The following is a 19,526-nucleotide window of genomic DNA, read 5'->3' as shown; positions in this document are numbered from 1 at the left end:
TCTTTTTCATGTTCATACTTTTCAGTTGGCCAACATTTCTAAAAATCCTTTTTTTGTATTGGCCTTAGGTAATATTCTAATTTTCTGACCCACGGAATTTCAGATTTTCATTTGTTGCCACCTATAATCATCAAAATTAAAGAAATAAACATTTGAAATGCATCAGTCTGTGTGCAATGATTAAATATAATGTAAAAGTTATACCTTTTGAACACAATGACTGAAATAAATCAAGTTTATGAAAATATTCTAATTTTCTGGCCCTTACCTGTATCCCAAATCATGTTGTTGTTTATTTTCACCGCCACAAACTCCAGTCCAGTTGGTGGCGGTATTGCACACCAAGATGATTCGCCAACCGTCATTAGCAAGCGAGGAAATGTTACCACTCGAACTATAGTATTATGAAATGAAAAAAGGCATGAATTAACTCCTCTAAATGTACAGTATATGTATTTTAATTTTAGAAGAACTATGACTTCCGTACCGCCAGTGAGGTTCTATAAAGACCTTCCCGTGTGGATTGTGGAGGACCATCACAATGTAAGCCCTTGCTTTCCTTTCGGTGTGCTTTAGCTGCTTGGAGACATTCATGCTATGACTTGCTGAGTTATTCCACTAAATGTTTCTCCTATTGAGCATATACACGACCGTATGCTTATTAATGTGTATATTTCACGTCTAATCAGTGTTGTGAACCATTTAATATTCATAAAACACCGTCATTATATGTCTACGATGAATAGTCAACAGACGTCAAATATTGTATAATATTGTTTCTATGGCGCTCGGCCTCATTAGGGTATAAGGTGTACTGGAACCTACCCCAGCTGACTTCTCATCTCCACTAGGTGGTGTGTCATATATATCGTGCTATTGCATCGAGACACCTCCCCATGAGGAACATTAAGCTTGTGCATTTGGACTCCCATCCTGATCTGCTCATTCCCGTCAACATGTGTGCGGACACCGTGTTTGACAAGGACAAGTTGTTTAGGTATGTTTTTTTTCTTTTCTTTATTTCATGTTTATTTGTATGTTTCCTAGGATAATAAGTGTCACTTTGAGTTTGATTCCTGAAAATGTTGATGCTGTATTGACACATGTGTTTTTGTTTGTAGATAGACAGATAGAGAGATAGACTTCCTTTATTGCAGGGGTCTCAAACTCAATTTACTTGGGGGCCACTGGAGCTCCTGGGTGAGACTGGGCCGCATCAGGTTCCCCCCCCCCCAAAAAAACGCATTTATTAAAAACAAAAAAATTTAAAAACAAGAAAAGCTCTGATAAAACATTCCACTGTTCTCAAATATCTTACTTTTTATTTTTCTACACAAAATAAGATGAAAAATAAATAAACAAATCAAGAATAAAGAAAATCAATCAATCAGTAATAAATAAATATAATAATAATAACAAAACGGCAAATAATAAAACCTTAAGAAACCACATATAGTTGGTGGGTAGACAAATTATTTTTTTCAGATTAAAATGAACAAAGCATTATTAGAGCCCTGTAGACATGACAAAACACGGCTATAGTCACATTTATACTCTTTTTATTTACAACATATTGCGCAACTGCAGGGTCTTGAGACACATGCTAACTCGCAAACTAGAGAGCTAGCGACCTAAACGGTAGCCTTCAAGTTATTTCCTTTAAACTTAAATAGCCAAAAACTTACCACTTCCACACGGATAGGGAGGATAACTATTAACAGTTATTTAACCTTTAACATGAACATTAATCCAACGTAATATTTTTTTCTGGGTACATGATACCATACAGCATCCATATCAAACTTGCGCGGGCCGCACTAACATTAAACTTTCATATCAAGGCGGGGGCCTCAAACTAGTGTCCTGCGGGCCACATTTGGCCCGCGGGCCGCGTGTTTGAGACCACTGCTTTATTGTCATTGCACAAAAACACAGCAGTGAAATTGCCAACGAAATGTCATTCCTTGGCTCCCGTATAATACCAGAAGATAAATAATAATTCATTCATTCATGCACTTTCTATCCCAGCTGTCTTCATGCGAGAGGCGGGGTACACCCTGGACTGGTGGCCAGCCAATCACAGGGCACATATAGACAAACAACCATTCACACTCACATTCATACCTATGGACAATTTGGAGTGGCCAATTAACCTAGCATGTTTTTGGAATGTGGGAGGAAACCGGAGTACCCGGAGAAAACCCACGCATGCACGGGGAGAACATGCAAACTCCACACAGAGATGGCCGAGGGTGGGTCATCTATTTATTCTCACCATTATTATTATTACTATTTATTATTATTTATTGGCTGCACGGCGCTCAAGTGGTTAGCGTGCAGATCTCACAGCTAGGAGACCCGAGTTCAATCACACCCTGGTCCATCTCTGAGTGGAGTTTGCAGCTGGGATAGGCTCCAGCACCCCTGCGACCCTCGTGAGGATAAGCGGTGGAGAATGAATGAATGAAATAATCTTCATACATTTTCTTTTCAGTATTATGACTTTAAGTCCACAATATTATAACTTATAATAAAAATAAAAAATAAGATAAAATTATGAATGAATGAATGAATAAATAGATGACACCAAATATGAACAACAATGTACAACGTAAACAGTAAATTGCAGAAATAATTGAAATAATTTTGACTAAATAATAATAATAATAAGTTTTGCGTGTGAGCAGGTAGAGGGGCTTATATGGCATTGAGCAGTGTGATGGCCAGGGGGAAGTAGCTGTCTCTAACCCTGGTTGTTGTACAGCGGATGCTGCAGAGCCTTCCATGCAGTCCATGCTGGGGGGGTGTGGGGTCAGAGTAGATCCGATGGGCGCTTGATACGCAGCGGTTGTTTGCTATGTCCTTAATGAGGAGGAGCGAGGTCCCAGAGGTTGTGTTATTTATAGATCCATCCATCCATTTTCTTCTGCTTATCCGCGTCACAGGGAAAACAGTCTCAGTGGACCAGACTTCCCAGTCTCTGGCCACCCGATTAGGGCCGCTTAGGGAGCCAAAATTCCCTTCACAATTGTCATCAGCATTGGGAGTAAATGACATTATTTTATTTTTTTATTGTTTTTGCAGTAATGGCTAATGTAAACAATGACTATAACCACAATTTCAGTGGCCATTGTTCACGTCTGCTAGTAAGTGTATGTCGATAGTAGGACTGATATGGATAATATCAATATCTGTCTTTCTAGTGAGCTGAGTATCGAAAACTGGATCATGCCCATGGTTTATGCTGGCCATGTGTCCTGTGTGGCGTGGTTGCATCCTTACTGGGCTCAACAAATCGTAGAAGGGGAACACATGATGACCGTAGGCAAAGACTCGTCCACCACCACCATCAGGTAGAATGGAGATCTCACTCGAAATGACTTTTCCTTTGCTCGTGAAGAAGTACGAGATTGGTACATTTGATCCATTCTATCACTGGTATCTCCTTTGTCTGACAGGCTGACTAGTAAAGATCATTACTTCCTCAGTGATGGCTTGTATGTTCCAGAGGATCAACTTGAAAACGGCAAAACTCTCCGGTTAAATGTGATCAAAGTCAATCCTGTCTTTAGTCAACAGTCTTTTCCAGGTATGTATGGTTCTTACGAGATGTGGATTGGGGATACTAACCATATCTATCGTATCTACCAATCGGATGACCTTAGCCAATGATGTCATCTTTTGTGACAATAGGAATTTGGACAATTGAAATTCAAACAGTCACATACTGAAGTGTCGGGATGCAAGGCCCACTTTGATATTTAGTGAAGCAACACATTAACATATGCTAAGAAGTGGTGTATGTATATATATGTATGTATAAACTGTATATAATAATAATAATTTAATATTAATAATTTAATATAACAATTAATAATGTAATAATAAATAATATAATTTTAATATAAATTAATAAATATAATTTAATATAACAATTAATAATGTAATAATAAATAATATAATAGTAATATAATTTAATAAATATAATTTAATATAATAATTAATAATGTAATAATAAATAATATAATTTTAATATAATTTAATGAATATAATTTAATAATATAATAAGTCCTTTTGGTGGCATGGCGGTCTAGTGGTTAGCGCACAGACCTCACAGCTAGGAGACCAGGGTTCAATTCCAATTCCACCCTCAGCCATCTCCGTGTTCTCCCCGTGCATGCGTGGGTTTTCTCCGGGTACTCCAGTTTCCTCCCACATTCCAAAAACATGCTAGGTTAATTGGCCACTCCAAATTGTCCATAGGTATGAATGTGAGTGTGAATGGTTGTTTGTCTATATGTGCCCTGTGATTGGCTGGCGACCAGTCCAGGGTGTACCCCGCCTCTCGCCCAAAGACAGCTCGGATAGGCTCCAGCACCCCCCGCGACCCTCGTGAGGAAAAAGCGGTAGAATTTGAATGAATGAATAAGTACTTATTATATTATGTATATAATATTATGACTAAGGATGTCCGATATTAAGCTAGCTAGATAAATAGTATCGATATGTCGTATATTTTTCAGCACTCAGAAAAACATGTGTTTTTTGTCAGCAGTTGTAGATGCATGTGTTGCCAAATACGTAGCTTTCCCTTTATTTCATTCATTAATTTTCTACCGTTTATCCTCATGAGGGGCATGGGGGTGCTGGAGCCTATCCCAGCTGTCTTCAAGCGAGTGGCTAGCCAATCACAGGGCACATATAGACAAACAACCATTCACACTCACATTCATACCTATGGACAATTTGGAGTGGCCAATTAGCCTAGCATGTTTTTGGAATGTGGGAGGAAACCGGAGTACCCGGAGAAAACCCACGCATACACAGTGAGAACATGCAAACTCCACACAGAGATGGCCGAGGGTGGGATTGAACTCGGGTCTCCTAGCTGTGAGGTCTGCATGCTCACCAATCGACCACCGTGCAGCCGTCCTTTATTATTATTTTTATATCATTCCAGTAAAGCAAAGCGAGGAGGACGCGGAGACATGTCTTGCCAAGAGACCCAGAAGAGAGTGTTCCCAACTTGAGGAGGCGACTTGCTCAGCGATAAAAAGTGAGACCGTCCAACCAACGGAGGTCCCACATGATGCCGCACAAGATGAGAAGCGCTGCGTTATAAAGAGACATAACGCTGGTGAAGATGAGGAAGGGTCCACAACATATGTCGTAAAGAGGATATCAACATTTCTAAGTCAGACGGAGCCATACATCCTGGATATTGATTTGGATTTTTTTTCCTGTAAGAATCCATTCAAGGAATTGTATACACAGGTACAGTACTACATCTTTTTAATTCCATGTTTATTGAAATCAGATGTTGAGATGTAGAGATCATTATTTGACTGGTTCTTTTCTGTATCCATAAGGTAGAATGGAATGGAATGGCCTTTATTGTCATGATACAAGATGTACAACGAGATTGGAGAGCTTCTCCTTTCAGTGCAGTAGTCAAGTAAAAAAAAAAGTATATAAAAGTAGAGTAAAAAAGACAATTTAACAAGATATATACAAGATATCCAAAATATACACATAGTATTGCACAGGAGCATATGCAGGAGCAGACATATTGCAGATATATTAATTTTAGTGCAATGGTAAATGGGTCATAGTGCAAATAATGACTGGTGTATACAGATGAGTAAAGTCACATATGAGTGTATTGTATTGGGTTGTTAAATAAAATAAATATGATTGAGGTAGTAACAGAGGCAGTGATGGAAATATTGTACATTTGCATTATGCTAATGACCGGGTACGTTGTATGTCTGAGTTCAGGGTGGTAATGGCTCTTGGGAAGAAGCTGTTTCTCAGTCTGCTTGTTTTTGTCATTAGCATTTTCTTTTTAATTAATAAGTGTTATGCGGGTTATCGGAAATTTTGGTTTTCCTGCAGCAAAGTGGAATGTAGTACTACAGTACTCAAGAATAAGTATCAAAACACCAGATAATATGTTTGGACAGCAGTAGTGTGCTGTGTGCAGATGTGAAGATGTGATGCAGTGCCATTGATTCTCTGCCCAGGAGGAGTATACCATCCTTCAGGAACTCTACAGCTTTAAAGGACCTGGTACCAACGCTGATGAGGTGATTTTTTATTTTTTTGGCTTTCGATGACCTTCAAGCGTTGCTTTAAAAATAACTCCAAACGCCGATGTTATTGTTTCAATCAGAAAGTGTCCAAACTTTTTCCAGCGAGGACCACGCACTGAAAAATAAAAGGAGGCATGGGCCACTTATTATTTTGGAAAGTATAGATATGTATGGATATGCTAAGAAGTTATAATGTATACATTTTAAGAGAACACCGCATCATCTATGTGAAAAGGCATTTTTGCTTCTTCATTTCTGATTTAAAAAATATTTCAAGGCTGCACGGCGATCAAGTGGTTACCGCACAGACCTCACAGCTAGGAGACCCGAGTTCAATCCCACTCTCGGCCATGTCTGTGTGGAGTTTGCATGTTCTCCCCGTGCATGCGTGGGTTTTCTCCGGGTACTCCGGTTTCCTCCCACATTCCAAAAACATGCTAGGTTAATTGGCCACTCCAAATTGTCCATAGGTATGAATGTGAGTGTGAATGGTTGTTTGTCTATATGTGCCCTGTGATTGGCTGGCCACCTGTCCAGGGTGTACCCCGCGTCTCTCTCGCTCGAAGACAGCTGGGATAGGCTTCAGCACCCCCCGCGACCCTCGTGAGGATAAGCGGTAGAAAATGAATGAATGAAAAAATATTTCAGTTTTTGTTTGAAATAATCTTCATACATTTTCTTTTCAGTATTATGACTTTAAGTCCATAATATTATAACTTATAATAAAAATTTAAAAATAAGATAAAATTATAACCCCCCAAGCCTAATTTTGCAAAAATTCATTTTATTTCCTGAATAGTTTAACTCTATGCTAAAATGTTCTCGGAAAAATGTGACCAACCTAATTTTCCAAATATTCAAATATATTCTTTTTTTATTTTTATTTTTTTGGTAGATTTTTCACAATATTAGGACTTTTTGCTGTGTTGTTTTTTTTGTTTTTTTTTTAGTTTTCTTGTTACATTGTATTTTCAGATTGGGCCAGGGGCTGTCCTTTGGATACCCCTGGTTTAAATAGCTAGTTAGTTAAATGTATATATGTATATATATATATATATATATATATATATATATATATATATATATATATATATATATATATATATATATTTATGTACATAAATATAAATTTATATATATATATTTATATACAATGTGTCATTTTTTAAGATCTTCATTATTTTATTATATTATGTTATTTGTATAGATTTATAATATTTCAGATGCTTGCTTTTCTGTCTCAGCAGTGCCACCTTCTTTTTGTCGTATGATGTTTTTAGTGTACACCCATTATTACATTGTGATAAAGTGATGATGTTTACGCCGTGTGTCCAGGAGGAGCTTGGTGAGTGTGTGGATCATCGCATACGTCAGTTAGAGGACTTGGAAGCAGCCTTCGCTGATCTCCTAGAAGATGACAGAGAGGAGGTTGTTTTACACTGGGGCAGCAAACTCGAGTAAGCAGAAACTTTCTCATTTGATCAGTTTCACCAGTTTCATTTCAGCTGGGCTCACTATTGGGAACTTTTACTTTTACAAAATGAAAGTGGCCAAGAGCTACATTTCTTTTTATAGCCAAACAACGCCAATATGTTTGTTTTGGTTTCTATTTCACAATGCATTTATTCATAGTCTTCTCACATTATTCACTAAAAACCTGAATGTTGTCCACCTCTGCTGGGCCCCTCCAGCCACATCCGCTGCCTTCTGAACCGCGAATGCAGCCGACCCCCGATACATAGTGTCTGCATGCTCCCAAATCCATACTGAGGCGGTACTCATATTACATAGCATTATTATTTTATGATTTATTTATTAATTAAGAAAACATTAGATTCAGTGCAGGAAAAATATAGTAAAATATGTTGTTTGGAGTGTTTGGAATGTTTTTGGAGTATCTTATTTCCCCAGTACTTATCCCTTAATTTTCTCGATATCTAAAGTGTGAAATTTTCAAAGTCAGTTGTGGATGAACTTTTTTTTTTTTTTTTTAATCAAATCACAAAAAAATCACTCATTATTACTGTTCTAGCAAAAGTTCATCAAAATATGACACAGGGTTTTGGGGGTTCCCAAAAACGTGCTGACATTCATCTGTCAGTATAGCCCAAAATATCATCATTCATTCATTCATTCATTTTCTACCGCTTATCCTCACGAGGGTCGCAGGGGTGCTGGAGCCTATCCCAGCTGTCTTTGGGCGAGAGGCGGGGTACACCCTGGACTGGTGGCCAGCCAATGACAGGGCACATATGGACAAACAACCATTCACACTCACATTCATACCTATGGACAATTTGGAGTGGCCAATTAACCTAGCATGTTTTTGGAATGTGAGAGGAAATCGGAGTACCCGGGGAAAACCCACGCATGCACGGGGAGAACACACAAACTCCACGCAGAGATGGTGGGATTGAACTCTGGTCTCCTAGCTGTGAGGTCTGCGTGCTAACCACTAGACCGCCGTGCAGCCCAATATCATCATTATTATTATTATTATTTTAAAAACTCTACGGTTAATTGTTTTACTTATTTGAAAAAAGTAGACGCTCTGTATAGGGGGCCCCCCAAGGGGCGGGAATATTTTTGCGCCCCACCGATTTGAAATACTCGAGAAACTAATATTTTTTAATTGGTTTGTACACTACAGACTGAACTAAAAAACAAAACCAAGAAAACGCAGAAAAAAGAAAAGAATCAAGCGTATTAAAGAGTGAAATTGCATGTTGACATGTTGAGTACTATAAATATGTACATGTTGGTAGGTCTGCATTGAAATGGAATGACAATTCCCAGGGGGGGCCACCCCGCTATTTGAGAAGCACTGCATCAGATTAGGGCGGCAAGGTGGTCGAGTGGTTAGCACGCAGCTAGGAGACCGGAGTGTGAATGGTTGTTTGTCTATATGTGCCCTGTGATTGGCTGGCCACCAGTCCAGGGTGTACCCCGCCTCTCGCCCGAAGACAGCTGGGATAAGCTCCAGCACTCCAGGAGTGCTGGTGGAAAATAAATGAATTAATGAATAAATGCATCAGATTATTGTTGTGATGTTGTGGCCAGTTAATGTATGATTCCCCCCAAACATAGTGGATCGTCACATTTGATGTACATGTACTTTCCTGATGTGTAAATTGCAATAGGAATCTATAACAAAAAGCTTCCTATTTTGTGTGTCTCCAGGAAGGCTTCTTTCGGTCACCTTGTTTCCAGTTTGAAGTCAAGAATTCCTCACCCAGATTATGAAATGGTAAGAATAGAAATATTGGTACTGCTAAAGGTATGTCATGTGATATAATTCATGTCTTTCAAACGTTGTGCCAACAAGGCCAAGAATGTCTGCCATTGTTTTCATGCACGTGCATCCTAATTGGATAGAAACAGGCTGCAGGTCAGCAATGTCAGCAGTGCCCTTCGCTTTCCTGGGGGTGGGTGGGATGGACCTAGCCCTCTGTCCACAGAAACTGGCAAAAGCTTGCATGCATGCCTGGCGATGGCACACAAACATAGAAGAAGAAAAGAAGCATTTTGGATTAAAGGTGGAATAGAACACTATTGATGACTTGACTGCTGCTGCTTGTTCTCGATATTTTACACCTCATTCTCTGTCATTTCTACCACCGCTGTGTATCTTCTGTCATACTCAGGTACATCAGGCCGGCTTAACCTGTGACACGTTCGAGTTGCCTCATCATATCAGCTCGGATGAGGAGATTGACGGACTCATGTCAGCTGTCCAACTGTTTCTGAAGCGCTTGCCCAAACCTACTCTGGTGACTATATCCAGGTGAGACTTGCTTTCAGAGTGATGTTTCAGGTCAATTTTTAAGTACAGTGCAGTACATCACAAATACGTATACAGTACGGCTTCATTGGTTGTCACATGTTAATATATTTGTGTGTTTTAGGTCCAGTCTGGATGAATACTGCCCAGCAGAACAAGTGGATGCGGTCCAAGGCAGAGTACTGGCTGTACTTGAAAAGCAGTATGGATCATTGGATATACACAAGGACTATGATAATACCGACACAGGATTTGCTTAAAAGGTGTAAATCCGGGTCTGGCGCAATGAACTTCCCCCTCGAGGACTTTTGACCTTAAAACCTTTCCTTGTGGAAAACCCCGCTCAAGCCTTCCCTGTTTGTGAATTTGTCAATTCAAGCCTGCTTTAACAATGAATTAATCACATCATTCATTGGGAGCCTTTCATCATTTCTTCAAAATCATCTTATACAACAAAAAACAATAATTTAGATTTTATTTCCTATTTTCCCACATTTACAGACTCCAAATGTATACTTTACATATACAGTATGCAGCTAAATGTTTTAGTTAAAAAATGTAGGTAATCAAAAAAAATATTTTATCAAACATCAGCAATTTGACAATATATAAATAAGACAATGGAACAACAGCAACAAAAGAATACAATTATTCCCTTTTATTACATATAATATGAAAATAATTAATTGTATAGTTTTACCCAAAGCTCTGTGTCCAGAAGTTTATTATTAATTGTTTTTCACTAAACATTGAATAAATATAACAATATGTGTCCATCAATATAACAACATGAACAGGGGAAAAAACATGGCTATTTGTGACAATAAACAGACAAGATAAATTAAATCCAAGCCAGTCTGTTATTGTGGGCGGTTCCGTAGGTCACGTGATGGGAAACGTGCATCTGTTCTCGTTAGAGACAGCATGGAGAGATAGATGGCCTCGAGGATTCGTTCCTTTCAGCAGTTGAAAAGACTGCCTCGTTATGATTTTTTTAAGCTTGATCTAGTTCATTTTTTGTTTGCTGGTGAATTGAACGAGTTAACGGAGACGAGTACGCGTCATTATCAAGTAAAAAAAAACACGAGGTTTGACTGACTCAAACTTTTAAGACTCGCGCATCTGTTGTTGCTATACAGAGTTTAAAAAAAACGACTCGTTCACGAAAGTCACATTTGGAACAGCTCGCATCTGGGAATAGCTCCTGACACAAAGTAACACCAAAATAAGTATTTACAATGAGGGACATTAAGATATGCCGAATCTCTGTTATTATCTTATGTGCGGTGATGTTTGTGGTCGTTTTGGTGGTTAACGCTTTGGCGGGATCGGGTAAAGGTGAGTAGAAAAACACGAATTCATTGCACTTCTCCGACGTTATGTCTGCAGTTGTTTGCTAACCTCAAATCCCACCAGTTTTTTAGCGTTAAATTAAGAAATATGTTTATATTTGTTCGTGTTTTACACTTGACTCGATGCTACTTTTTCGATCATGCTAATTCTGGGCGGAATGTGGAATGTGTGGAATGCTAACGTTAAAGCACTCAGAATTGAGATCACGTGACCGCTGATTTTTTGGTTAAATCGTCACCCCAACACGGATGGCAGAAGGTCCTACAAGAGTTTTATCAGTTTTGATGACAAACTTTCAGTCATTTGTTTACAGGCGTGTAGACTGTCACGCCCCGAAAGTATTTAATGTTCGAATTTAGAGTGTAAGCTACTTTTCTCAGACAGATGTCACTACCAGTGCTTACATTCTAAAGACTAAGTGTTATTTGTCGTTTACGGCGGTAATGGAACCAGAGTTTTTTTATAAAGATAAAGGCCTTAACGGCTTTTAACATGAAGTGAAGGACGACGACTGAGTAATGGGGAATACCGTTGCCAACAACTATTGGCTGTCCAGGGAGTCGCTGAGTGACGTCATTGTTTTTCAGCTGGGTGACGTCAGCTCCTTTTCGCCAATTTCCACTCCTCTTCTTAAAAAAAATTAGTTCTACAGTTAAACCCCACCAACTGTCCTCTAGACATTATTATCCCTGCAAGGATGATTGAGTATATAGATACCATCGGTCCCAGCCATGTTCTTGTTCTTGTCCCTCACTGCCCTTAAGCAAGCTGGAGTTAGACCACTCCTCAAAAAGCCAAACCTAGATCCATCAACTTCATCCAACTTTCGTACATCTGCCCTTCCTGTTCAAGGTCATGGAGAAACTTGTCGTCTTACAACTCCAGTCATATCTGTCAACCCATAATGTTCATTCATTTTCTACGGCTTATCTTCCCGTGGGTCGCGGGCGTGCTGGAGCCTATCCCAGCTGACTTTGGATGAAAGGCGGGGTACACCCTGGACTGGTGGCCAGCCAATCACAGGGCACATATATACAAACAACCATTCACACTCACATTCATACCTATGGGCAATTTGGAGTCACCAGAGTGATATCTGATTGAGAACAAACTTTGCTTTGTTCAATATTGAAATATTTCTGGCCACCTTATGTTGTATATTTGTAATATGAGGTTTCCAGTTGATATTTTCATCTATTGTGATATCCCAGAAATGTATTTTCCTTCACCCTTTCAATGTCTACATCGTCTATTTGTATTTACTGGTACGTGTCCTTTCTGCTGTTACCAAACAGCATGATTTTAGTTTTACTTAGGTTGAAGGACAATCTATTACAGGGGTCTCAAACACGCGGCCCAGTTTCATATCAAACCAGGAAACTAGTTTGATATGAAAGTTTAATGTTAGTGCGGCCCACGCAAGTTTAATATGGATGCTGTATGGTATCATGTACCCAGAAAAAATTATTACATTTGATTAATGTTCATGTTAAAGGTTAAATAACTGTTAATAGTTACCCTCCCTATCCGTGTGGAAGTGGTAAGTTTTTGGCTATTTAAGTTTAAAGGAAATAACTTGAAGGCTACCGTTTAGGTCGCTAGCTCTCTAGTTTGCGAGTTAGCATGTGTCTCAAGACCCTGCAGTTGCGCAATATGTTGTAAATAAAAAGAGTATAAATGTGACTATAGTCGTGTTTTGTCATGTCTACAGGGCTCTAATAATGCTTTGTTCATTTTAATCTGAAAAAAATAATTTGTCTACCCACCAACTATATGTGGTTTCTTAAGTTTTTATTATTTGCCGTTTTATTATTATTATTATTATTATTATTATATTTATTTATTACTGATTGATTTTCTTTATTCTTGATTTGTTTATTTATTTTTCATCTTATTTTGTGCAGAAAAATAAAAGTTAAGATATTTGAGAACAGTGGAATGTTTTATCAGAGCTTTTGTTGTAGAAAATCCGAACCAAAGCACTGAAAAAGTTTGTATATTTTTCTCTTTTTAATAAAAGCGTTTGTTTTTTTTTTTTGGAAAACCTGATGCGGCCCAGTCTTGCCCAGACCCTAGCTCCAGTGGCCCCCAGGTAAATTGAGTTTGAGACCCCTGATCTATTATCATCAAACCATCTTTTTAGTGTAACCATTTCTTCTCTCACCTTTCTAATGATTTCGTCTGTAGAAAACGAAATTAGTGCCGCAACATCAGCATATCCTGTCGGCAGTAAAGCCAGGCCTTCAAAATAAAAGAAACATGCCAGTGAAATAGCACGGTTGCACCACTGGAGACAGCGGGGTATTGAACTGGAGTCCTAGTCAGTCAACCCTATGTACAAATACTTAACATGACCCATGCTAGGTTGCTGATAATTTGGGTATTTATATTTCATATAACCACTTGGAGTAGAATGTCTAAAAGCTACATCCTTCTCCCTTCCAGGTCCCTTCCATTCCTCTACAGGTAATGTCTCAGCCCGTTATGAGACGGACATCACCCCTGCTGGGTGGACCTTCTCCATTTGGGGTGTTATATATACTTGGCTCTCCTTAATGGTCATATATATGACTCTATACGTGTTCAGAGGGTAAGTGTAGATCAATGTGCTGCAGAGTCTATTCTTATTTATGCTTGGAAACACGTGTATTTCTCTTGAACAGATCCTGGGCCCAATGTCTGCTGCCTTACGCCTTCTATTTCTGCTGGGCTTTCAACATGTTGCTGAATATGATATGGCTGCTGTTGTGGGACAGAGAGTAGGACTACTTTTTTTTTATCAAATCAATTTCATATATGCTAGGTCTTGACCTTCAGTTCTCAAATTACTAACACTGTCACATTGAAACGCATTGAAACGATCACAACTGGACTGTTCAGGTTCCGCCTCTCATCTTAGCAGGCTTCTTAATCGGACGCCCGATTCCGAAGTATTTATCCCTCAACAGTAGACTCTGGTGCCAAACACTCTTGCATCAAAACATCTGCGCACAGTTGCATTCATCACATGTCCATCAACCCCCCCATCAAGATCATTTTAGGATCTCCCATCAAGGTGAGCTACTAACTTCCTGCTCCTTTTCTTTCCCGTTCCAGGTTGATGCTCGCTGCACTGGTTGTGTTGATCCTGGTAGTGATTTCCAATTGCGGGGCCTTGGGAATATGTTGCTTTGCCACAGATTATTATGGGCTGTGGCTGAAGACCTATTACCCGAAAGATCTGTGCTGTCTCAGAATTCTGGTAGGTAAACTATACTACTGGAGGTGTTGTCATGGTGATGAGTGTATTATTGTCGTTTATCATATATTTGAAGCTTTTATTGCACGGGTCTCAAACTCAATTTACTTGGGGGCCACTGGAGCTAGGGTCTGGGCAAGACTGGGCCGCATCAGGTTTTCCAAAAATGTTTTTATTAAAAACAGAAAAATTAATAAACTTTGCTTTGGTTCCGATTTTCTACAAGAAAAGCTCTGATAAAACATTCCACTGTTCTCAAATATCTTAATTTTTATTTTTCTACACAAAATAAGATCAAGAATAAAGAAAATCAATCAATCAGTAATAAATAAATATAATAATAATAATAATAAAACGGCAAATAATAAAAACTTAAGAAACCACATATAGTTGGTGGGTAGACAAATTATTTTTTTCAGATTAAAATGAACAAAGCATTATTAGAGCCCTGTAGACATGACAGAACACGACTATAGTCACATTTATACTCTTTTTATTTACAACATATTGCGCAACTGCAGGGTCTTGAGACAGATGCTAACTCGCAAACTAGAGAGCTAGCGACCTAAACGGTAGCCTCCAAGTTATTTCCTTTAAACTTAAAAAGCCAAAAACTTACCACTTCCACACGGATAGGGAGGATAACTATTAACAGTTATTTAACCTTTAACATGAACATTAATCAAATGTAATAATTTTTTCTGGGTACATGATACCATACAGCATCCATATCAAACTTGCGCGGGCCGCACTAACATTAAACTTTCATATCAAGGCGTGGGCCTCAAACTAGTGTCCTGCGGGCCATATTTGGCCCGCGGGCTGCGTGTTTGAGACCCCTGACGTACTATAACCTACTATATTGACAGTTACTATGGTACCCATTATGTCATTGTATGGTCATATCACCTCGTACTTCGGTACGTGACTAAACTAAACTAAACTCAAATAGAGTAAACTAAAATAGTAAAATAAACTAAAATAACAAAATAAAATGAAATAAAATAATACAATAATAAAATTTAATTATAAAAAAATAATAAAATTGATGAACATTAATCAAACGTAATAATTTTTTCTGGGTACATGATACCATACAGCATCCATATCAAACTTGGGCGGGCCGCACTAACATTAAACTTTCATATCAAGGCAAGGGCCTCAAACACGTGGCCCGCTGGTTTGAGACCCCTGTTTTATTGTATACAGTCAGGGAAATAAGTACTTTACTCTTGGGTAAAAGGGGGGGGGGTCAGGATGATTGTGAGAAAGGCGAGGGAGCAGCATTAAAATGACAAGGGAGGAGCTGGTTGATGATGTCAAGGGAGGTAGGCACTTTGAGATCCTAGTGCCCCCAAGGTCGCCCTGCTCAAGAAGACCCATGTACAGCCCAGGGTCAAAGGGCAGCCTTGGCGGAGGCCAACGTTGACCAGAAAGAGGCTGGCAATGCGAACCAAGGTCCTGCTCCGTTTGGACCAAAGGATCAAATGGAACGTGGTAGCACCACCAATCCCGTAATCCCGTATCCCCCAAAGGGCGTCACGGTTGGGCAAACTCCCATTATCACTATCTGGGGCAGGGGCCTGGTAGAGAGACAGTTTTCTGGTAGTCCGTTGACGATAATTGGCGAATGTTTTCTTTTGTCTTCCGTTTCCATGAATGGAAAACATGAAAGGTCCAGAATGGTTTGGCTCTCTACACCACATGGACGGCCATCGCTTCTTTGATCAACTTCACTCTGGTCCTTCAGCTGTGGGGCGTGGTCAGGAGCACGGCGGCAACCGCGTGTCTTTGCATCCTCTTCGCTGAGCTGGTGGCATGGTAATCTGACCGAACTGATCCAGGACTCAGAATTGTGTGTTAATGATGATGTTCATGTAGTATTAGTAGCAGTGATGGGCACCAATCTTTGTTGTCTAGGTTTATCCTTGAAAACTGGATACTGGATCGCTGGGTGCGCAACATTCTGTCGGTGTACCCTGTCGTGATCGTGGCGCTGCTTGGAAATGTCTGGAAACATTTTGTCCCAGCTGACCCCACTCCAAATGCCATCTTTATGGGTGAGTTGAATGGTGTTTAGAAGCAAAAGGGGGAGGAACAGGTGACTGGAAGGGTGGGGGGGGGGGTGTGAAGGCCACCAACTAGTCTTAGTCATTCAGTAATCCCTAGTCCAATGGTTTCAGACCCGACTATAAGTGAATTTCCAAGTAGGATACCTTATTTATGAATTAAATATTTTCGTAGTTGGAGCGTAAAAAAGCTGATTATGATCTTCTATGTATGTTTTTTTAACATTAGCGCCCTCTAGACGTGAAATAACACACCTGCAGTATTCATTCATTTTCTACCGCTTATCCTCACAAGGGTCGCGGGGGTGCTGGAGCCTATCCCAGCTGTCTTCAGGCGAGAGGCGGGGTACACCCTGGACTGGTGGCCAGCCAATCACAGGGCACATTTGGAGTGGCCAATTAACCTAGCATGTTTTTGGAATGTGGGAGGAAACCGGAGTACCCGGAGAAAACCCACGCATGCACGGGGAGAACATGCAAACTCCACACAGAGATGGCCGAGGGTGGGATTGAACTTGGGTCTCCTTGCTGTGAGGTCTGCACGCAAACCACTCGACCGCCATGCAGCCCTTGCAGTAGAGATAATAACAGAAAATAAGATGTGATATGGGCTGCACAGTGGACGAGTGGTTAGCATTAGCACGCAGACCTCACAGCTAGGAGACCAGAGTTCAATTCCACCCTCGGCCATCTCTGTGTGGAGTTTGCATGTTCTCCCCATGCATGCGTGGGTTTTCTCCGGGTACTCCGGTTTCCTCCCACATCTGAACTACTTTGATACCCCCAAATTCCCTCCAACGTTGTTTTAAACATATGTTTTGTGGCTCCAGGCTATTTTTCTTTAGTGCAAAAATGGCTCTTTTCATAGTAAAGGTAGTCGACCCCTGATCTAGCCCTATTCTTAAAAATGATAACATTTGCCTGAATATGTTTTTTTTTTCACTAATGGTAAGCTGTATTCATTCATTCATTCATTCATTTTCTATCGCTTATCCTCACGAGGGTCGCGGGGGTGCTGGAGCCTATCCCAGTTGTCTTCGGGCGAGAGGCGGGGTACACCCTGGACTGGTGGCCAGCCAATCACAGGGCACATACGTATAGACAAACAACCATTCACACTCACATTCATACCTATGGACAATTTGGAGTCGCCAATTAACCTAGCATGGTTTTGGAATGTGGGAGGAAACCGGAGTACCCGGAGAAAACCCACGCATGCACGGGGAGAACATGCAAACTCCACACAGAGATGGCCGAGGGTGGAATCGAACCCTGGTCTCCTAGCTGTCAGCCTACCACTCAACCGTGGTTTTATTAATTCATGTATTTTGATAGGATGAGGAAGTACTATACTTCCACGATAATAAAATATTATTTCACTTTGCAACAATGCAACATCTGGAAAAGGGAATTGGAAGAAACAAACAAAAAGCTATTTATCCTTTCGGTAAGACTTTCTGCAACACATTTGCAAATGACTGATTGATATCCAGGTTAAATTATTGTATTATTTATTATAGCTACTATGATTGTCGGCTAACATTCTGTGTGCATACTTTTTGCCCTATTAGTTACTCTGCTGGTGTTGGCGTGTATCCTGCTGCTGTTCCGAGTGTGTAACGTCATCTGGAGAAACAAACGGAGACCCCTCTTCTCTCCAGGCTCCACACGCTCGCTGAATTCACCTCTTGATGGAAGCAAGTTTAAGATCTTAACCTAAATAGCTTTGACCGCCTTCAGATCACAGCACATGTTAAGACCTGCCTTAAACATATTTGCAGTACTTTATCCAAGTACATACTGCGGAACCTGGGTATGCGTCGTTAATTCATTCAATATGGTCCCACTAGAACTGAAACATACTCTAACCAAATCACATTCATGTTATTTCTTATTGGAATGGTTGATTTGGTTCGAGTCGGACCTTACGGAATGAATTAACGACATAGCCAAGGTTCCTCTGGAATATCGATCCAGTCAACCCAATCCAGAAAGACAAAAATGTTCACATAGTTGGACAGTTTTAATTGTAAATGCAAAAAACAGCTCATAGGAAACATGTACATGAGAATTTAAGGTTACTTTTACCTTCATGGAAGGCTTTATTGTCAATGTTGCCACATTGTCTGTGGAAACAGCTAAAGAATCCTGGTTTGCTGGGGGATCAAATACTTCTTTCCCTCTACCTGATATAAATAACTTCTCATTTATGTTGTTTTTTAAAATCAGCATTTCCTCACTCAACGTTTATATGTTGAAGCCCATGTTATACCCTTGATAGCCACACGGGGGGGTATAGTATTCATTCATTCATTTTCTACCGCTTTTTCCTCACGATGGTCGAGGCTGTCTTAGGGCGAGAGGCGGGGTACACCCTGGACTGGTCGCCAGCCAATCACAGGGCACATATAGACAAACAACCATTCACACTCACAATTTGGAGTCACCAATTAACCTAGCATGTTTTTTGGAATGTGGGAGGAAACCGGGAGTACCCGGAGAAAACCCACGCATGCACGGGGAGAACATGCAAACTCCACACAGAGATGGCCGAGGGTGGAATTGAACCCTGGTCTCCTAGCTGTGAGGTCTGCGCGATAAACCACTAGACCGCCGTGCCGCCCGGGGTATAGTATACCGAATGATTTGTTCTATGTTGTGTTCAGGCTAATGCCACTGTATGTGTATCATTATGTTCAAGTATACTCATATAATAACTTTATTGTGTATGTCAATACTAGATACTAATACAATGTGTAAAAATAAAATACCATGTTCCCACCAAGTTCAAGCATACATCTTTGTTTGCCATTGTACTGAAACAGTAGAACTAGAATAGAACTATTTATATGTTGAAGCCAATGTTATACACTTGATAGCCACACGGGGGGTACAGTATACCGAATGATTTGTTCTATGTTGTGTTCAGGCTAATGCTACTCTATGTGTATCATTATGTTCAATAAACATAAAATACCAAAAACTTACCACTT

General features: G+C 39.9%; 2 protein-coding genes across 3 annotated transcripts; both read left to right on the top strand.

The window, feature by feature from the left end:
* Positions 1 to 340: 340 nt before the first annotated feature.
* On the top strand, positions 341 to 10,704 carry lg2h5orf22 (linkage group 2 C5orf22 homolog). 2 transcript variants are annotated; one of them, XR_013625853.1, is made up of 10 exons: positions 341 to 543; positions 852 to 997; positions 3,204 to 3,353; positions 3,459 to 3,589; positions 4,961 to 5,274; positions 6,024 to 6,086; positions 7,428 to 7,549; positions 9,273 to 9,339; positions 9,468 to 9,628; positions 9,737 to 9,874. XR_013625853.1 is itself a non-coding variant. In XM_058062528.2 (10 exons), exons 1-10 carry the CDS (start codon positions 451 to 453, stop codon positions 10,131 to 10,133), a joined length of 1,362 nt encoding a protein of 453 aa, XP_057918511.2. In that variant the 5' UTR covers positions 345 to 450; the 3' UTR covers positions 10,134 to 10,704. The 2 variants fall into 2 exon arrangements, 1 of the variants encoding a protein (XP_057918511.2); XM_058062528.2 differs by lacking the exon at positions 9,468 to 9,628 and adding an exon at positions 9,998 to 10,704 and having other exon boundaries at positions 345 to 543; positions 9,737 to 9,876.
* A 165-nt stretch (positions 10,705 to 10,869) lies between these two features.
* On the top strand, positions 10,870 to 19,336 carry LOC131109949 (uncharacterized). The gene is made up of 7 exons (XM_058062530.2): positions 10,870 to 11,211; positions 13,672 to 13,816; positions 13,890 to 13,985; positions 14,323 to 14,467; positions 16,140 to 16,285; positions 16,385 to 16,524; positions 18,105 to 19,336. Exons 1-7 carry the CDS (start codon positions 11,112 to 11,114, stop codon positions 18,251 to 18,253), a joined length of 921 nt encoding a protein of 306 aa, XP_057918513.2. The 5' UTR covers positions 10,870 to 11,111; the 3' UTR covers positions 18,254 to 19,336.
* Positions 19,337 to 19,526: the final 190 nt, after the last annotated feature.

The sequence above is a fragment of the Doryrhamphus excisus genome, linkage group LG2 (genome assembly GCF_037039965.1).
Source record: "Doryrhamphus excisus strain RoL-2023G ecotype Guam linkage group LG2, RoL_Dexc_Guam_v1.1, whole genome shotgun sequence".
Classification (NCBI taxonomy): Eukaryota; Metazoa; Chordata; class Actinopteri; order Syngnathiformes; family Syngnathidae; genus Doryrhamphus; species Doryrhamphus excisus.
The sequence above is the reverse complement of the archived record's forward strand: the minus strand, read 5'-3'. Positions and strand labels throughout refer to the sequence as shown.

Coding starts and splice junctions, on each gene's coding strand:
- lg2h5orf22 (XM_058062528.2), top strand. CDS start 451: ATGTATTTTAATTTTAGAAGAACTATGACTTCCGTACCGCCAGTGAGG. Junction 3,590..4,960: donor TAGTCAACAGTCTTTTCCAG/GTATGTATGGTT, acceptor ATATCATTCCAG/TAAAGCAAAGCGAGGAGGAC. Junction 6,087..7,427: donor CTGGTACCAACGCTGATGAG/GTGATTTTTTAT, acceptor CCGTGTGTCCAG/GAGGAGCTTGGTGAGTGTGT.
- LOC131109949 (XM_058062530.2), top strand. CDS start 11,112: ATGAGGGACATTAAGATATGCCGAATCTCTGTTATTATCTTATGTGCG. Junction 13,817..13,889: donor ACTCTATACGTGTTCAGAGG/GTAAGTGTAGAT, acceptor TCTCTTGAACAG/ATCCTGGGCCCAATGTCTGC. Junction 16,525..18,104: donor TCCAAATGCCATCTTTATGG/GTGAGTTGAATG, acceptor TTGCCCTATTAG/TTACTCTGCTGGTGTTGGCG.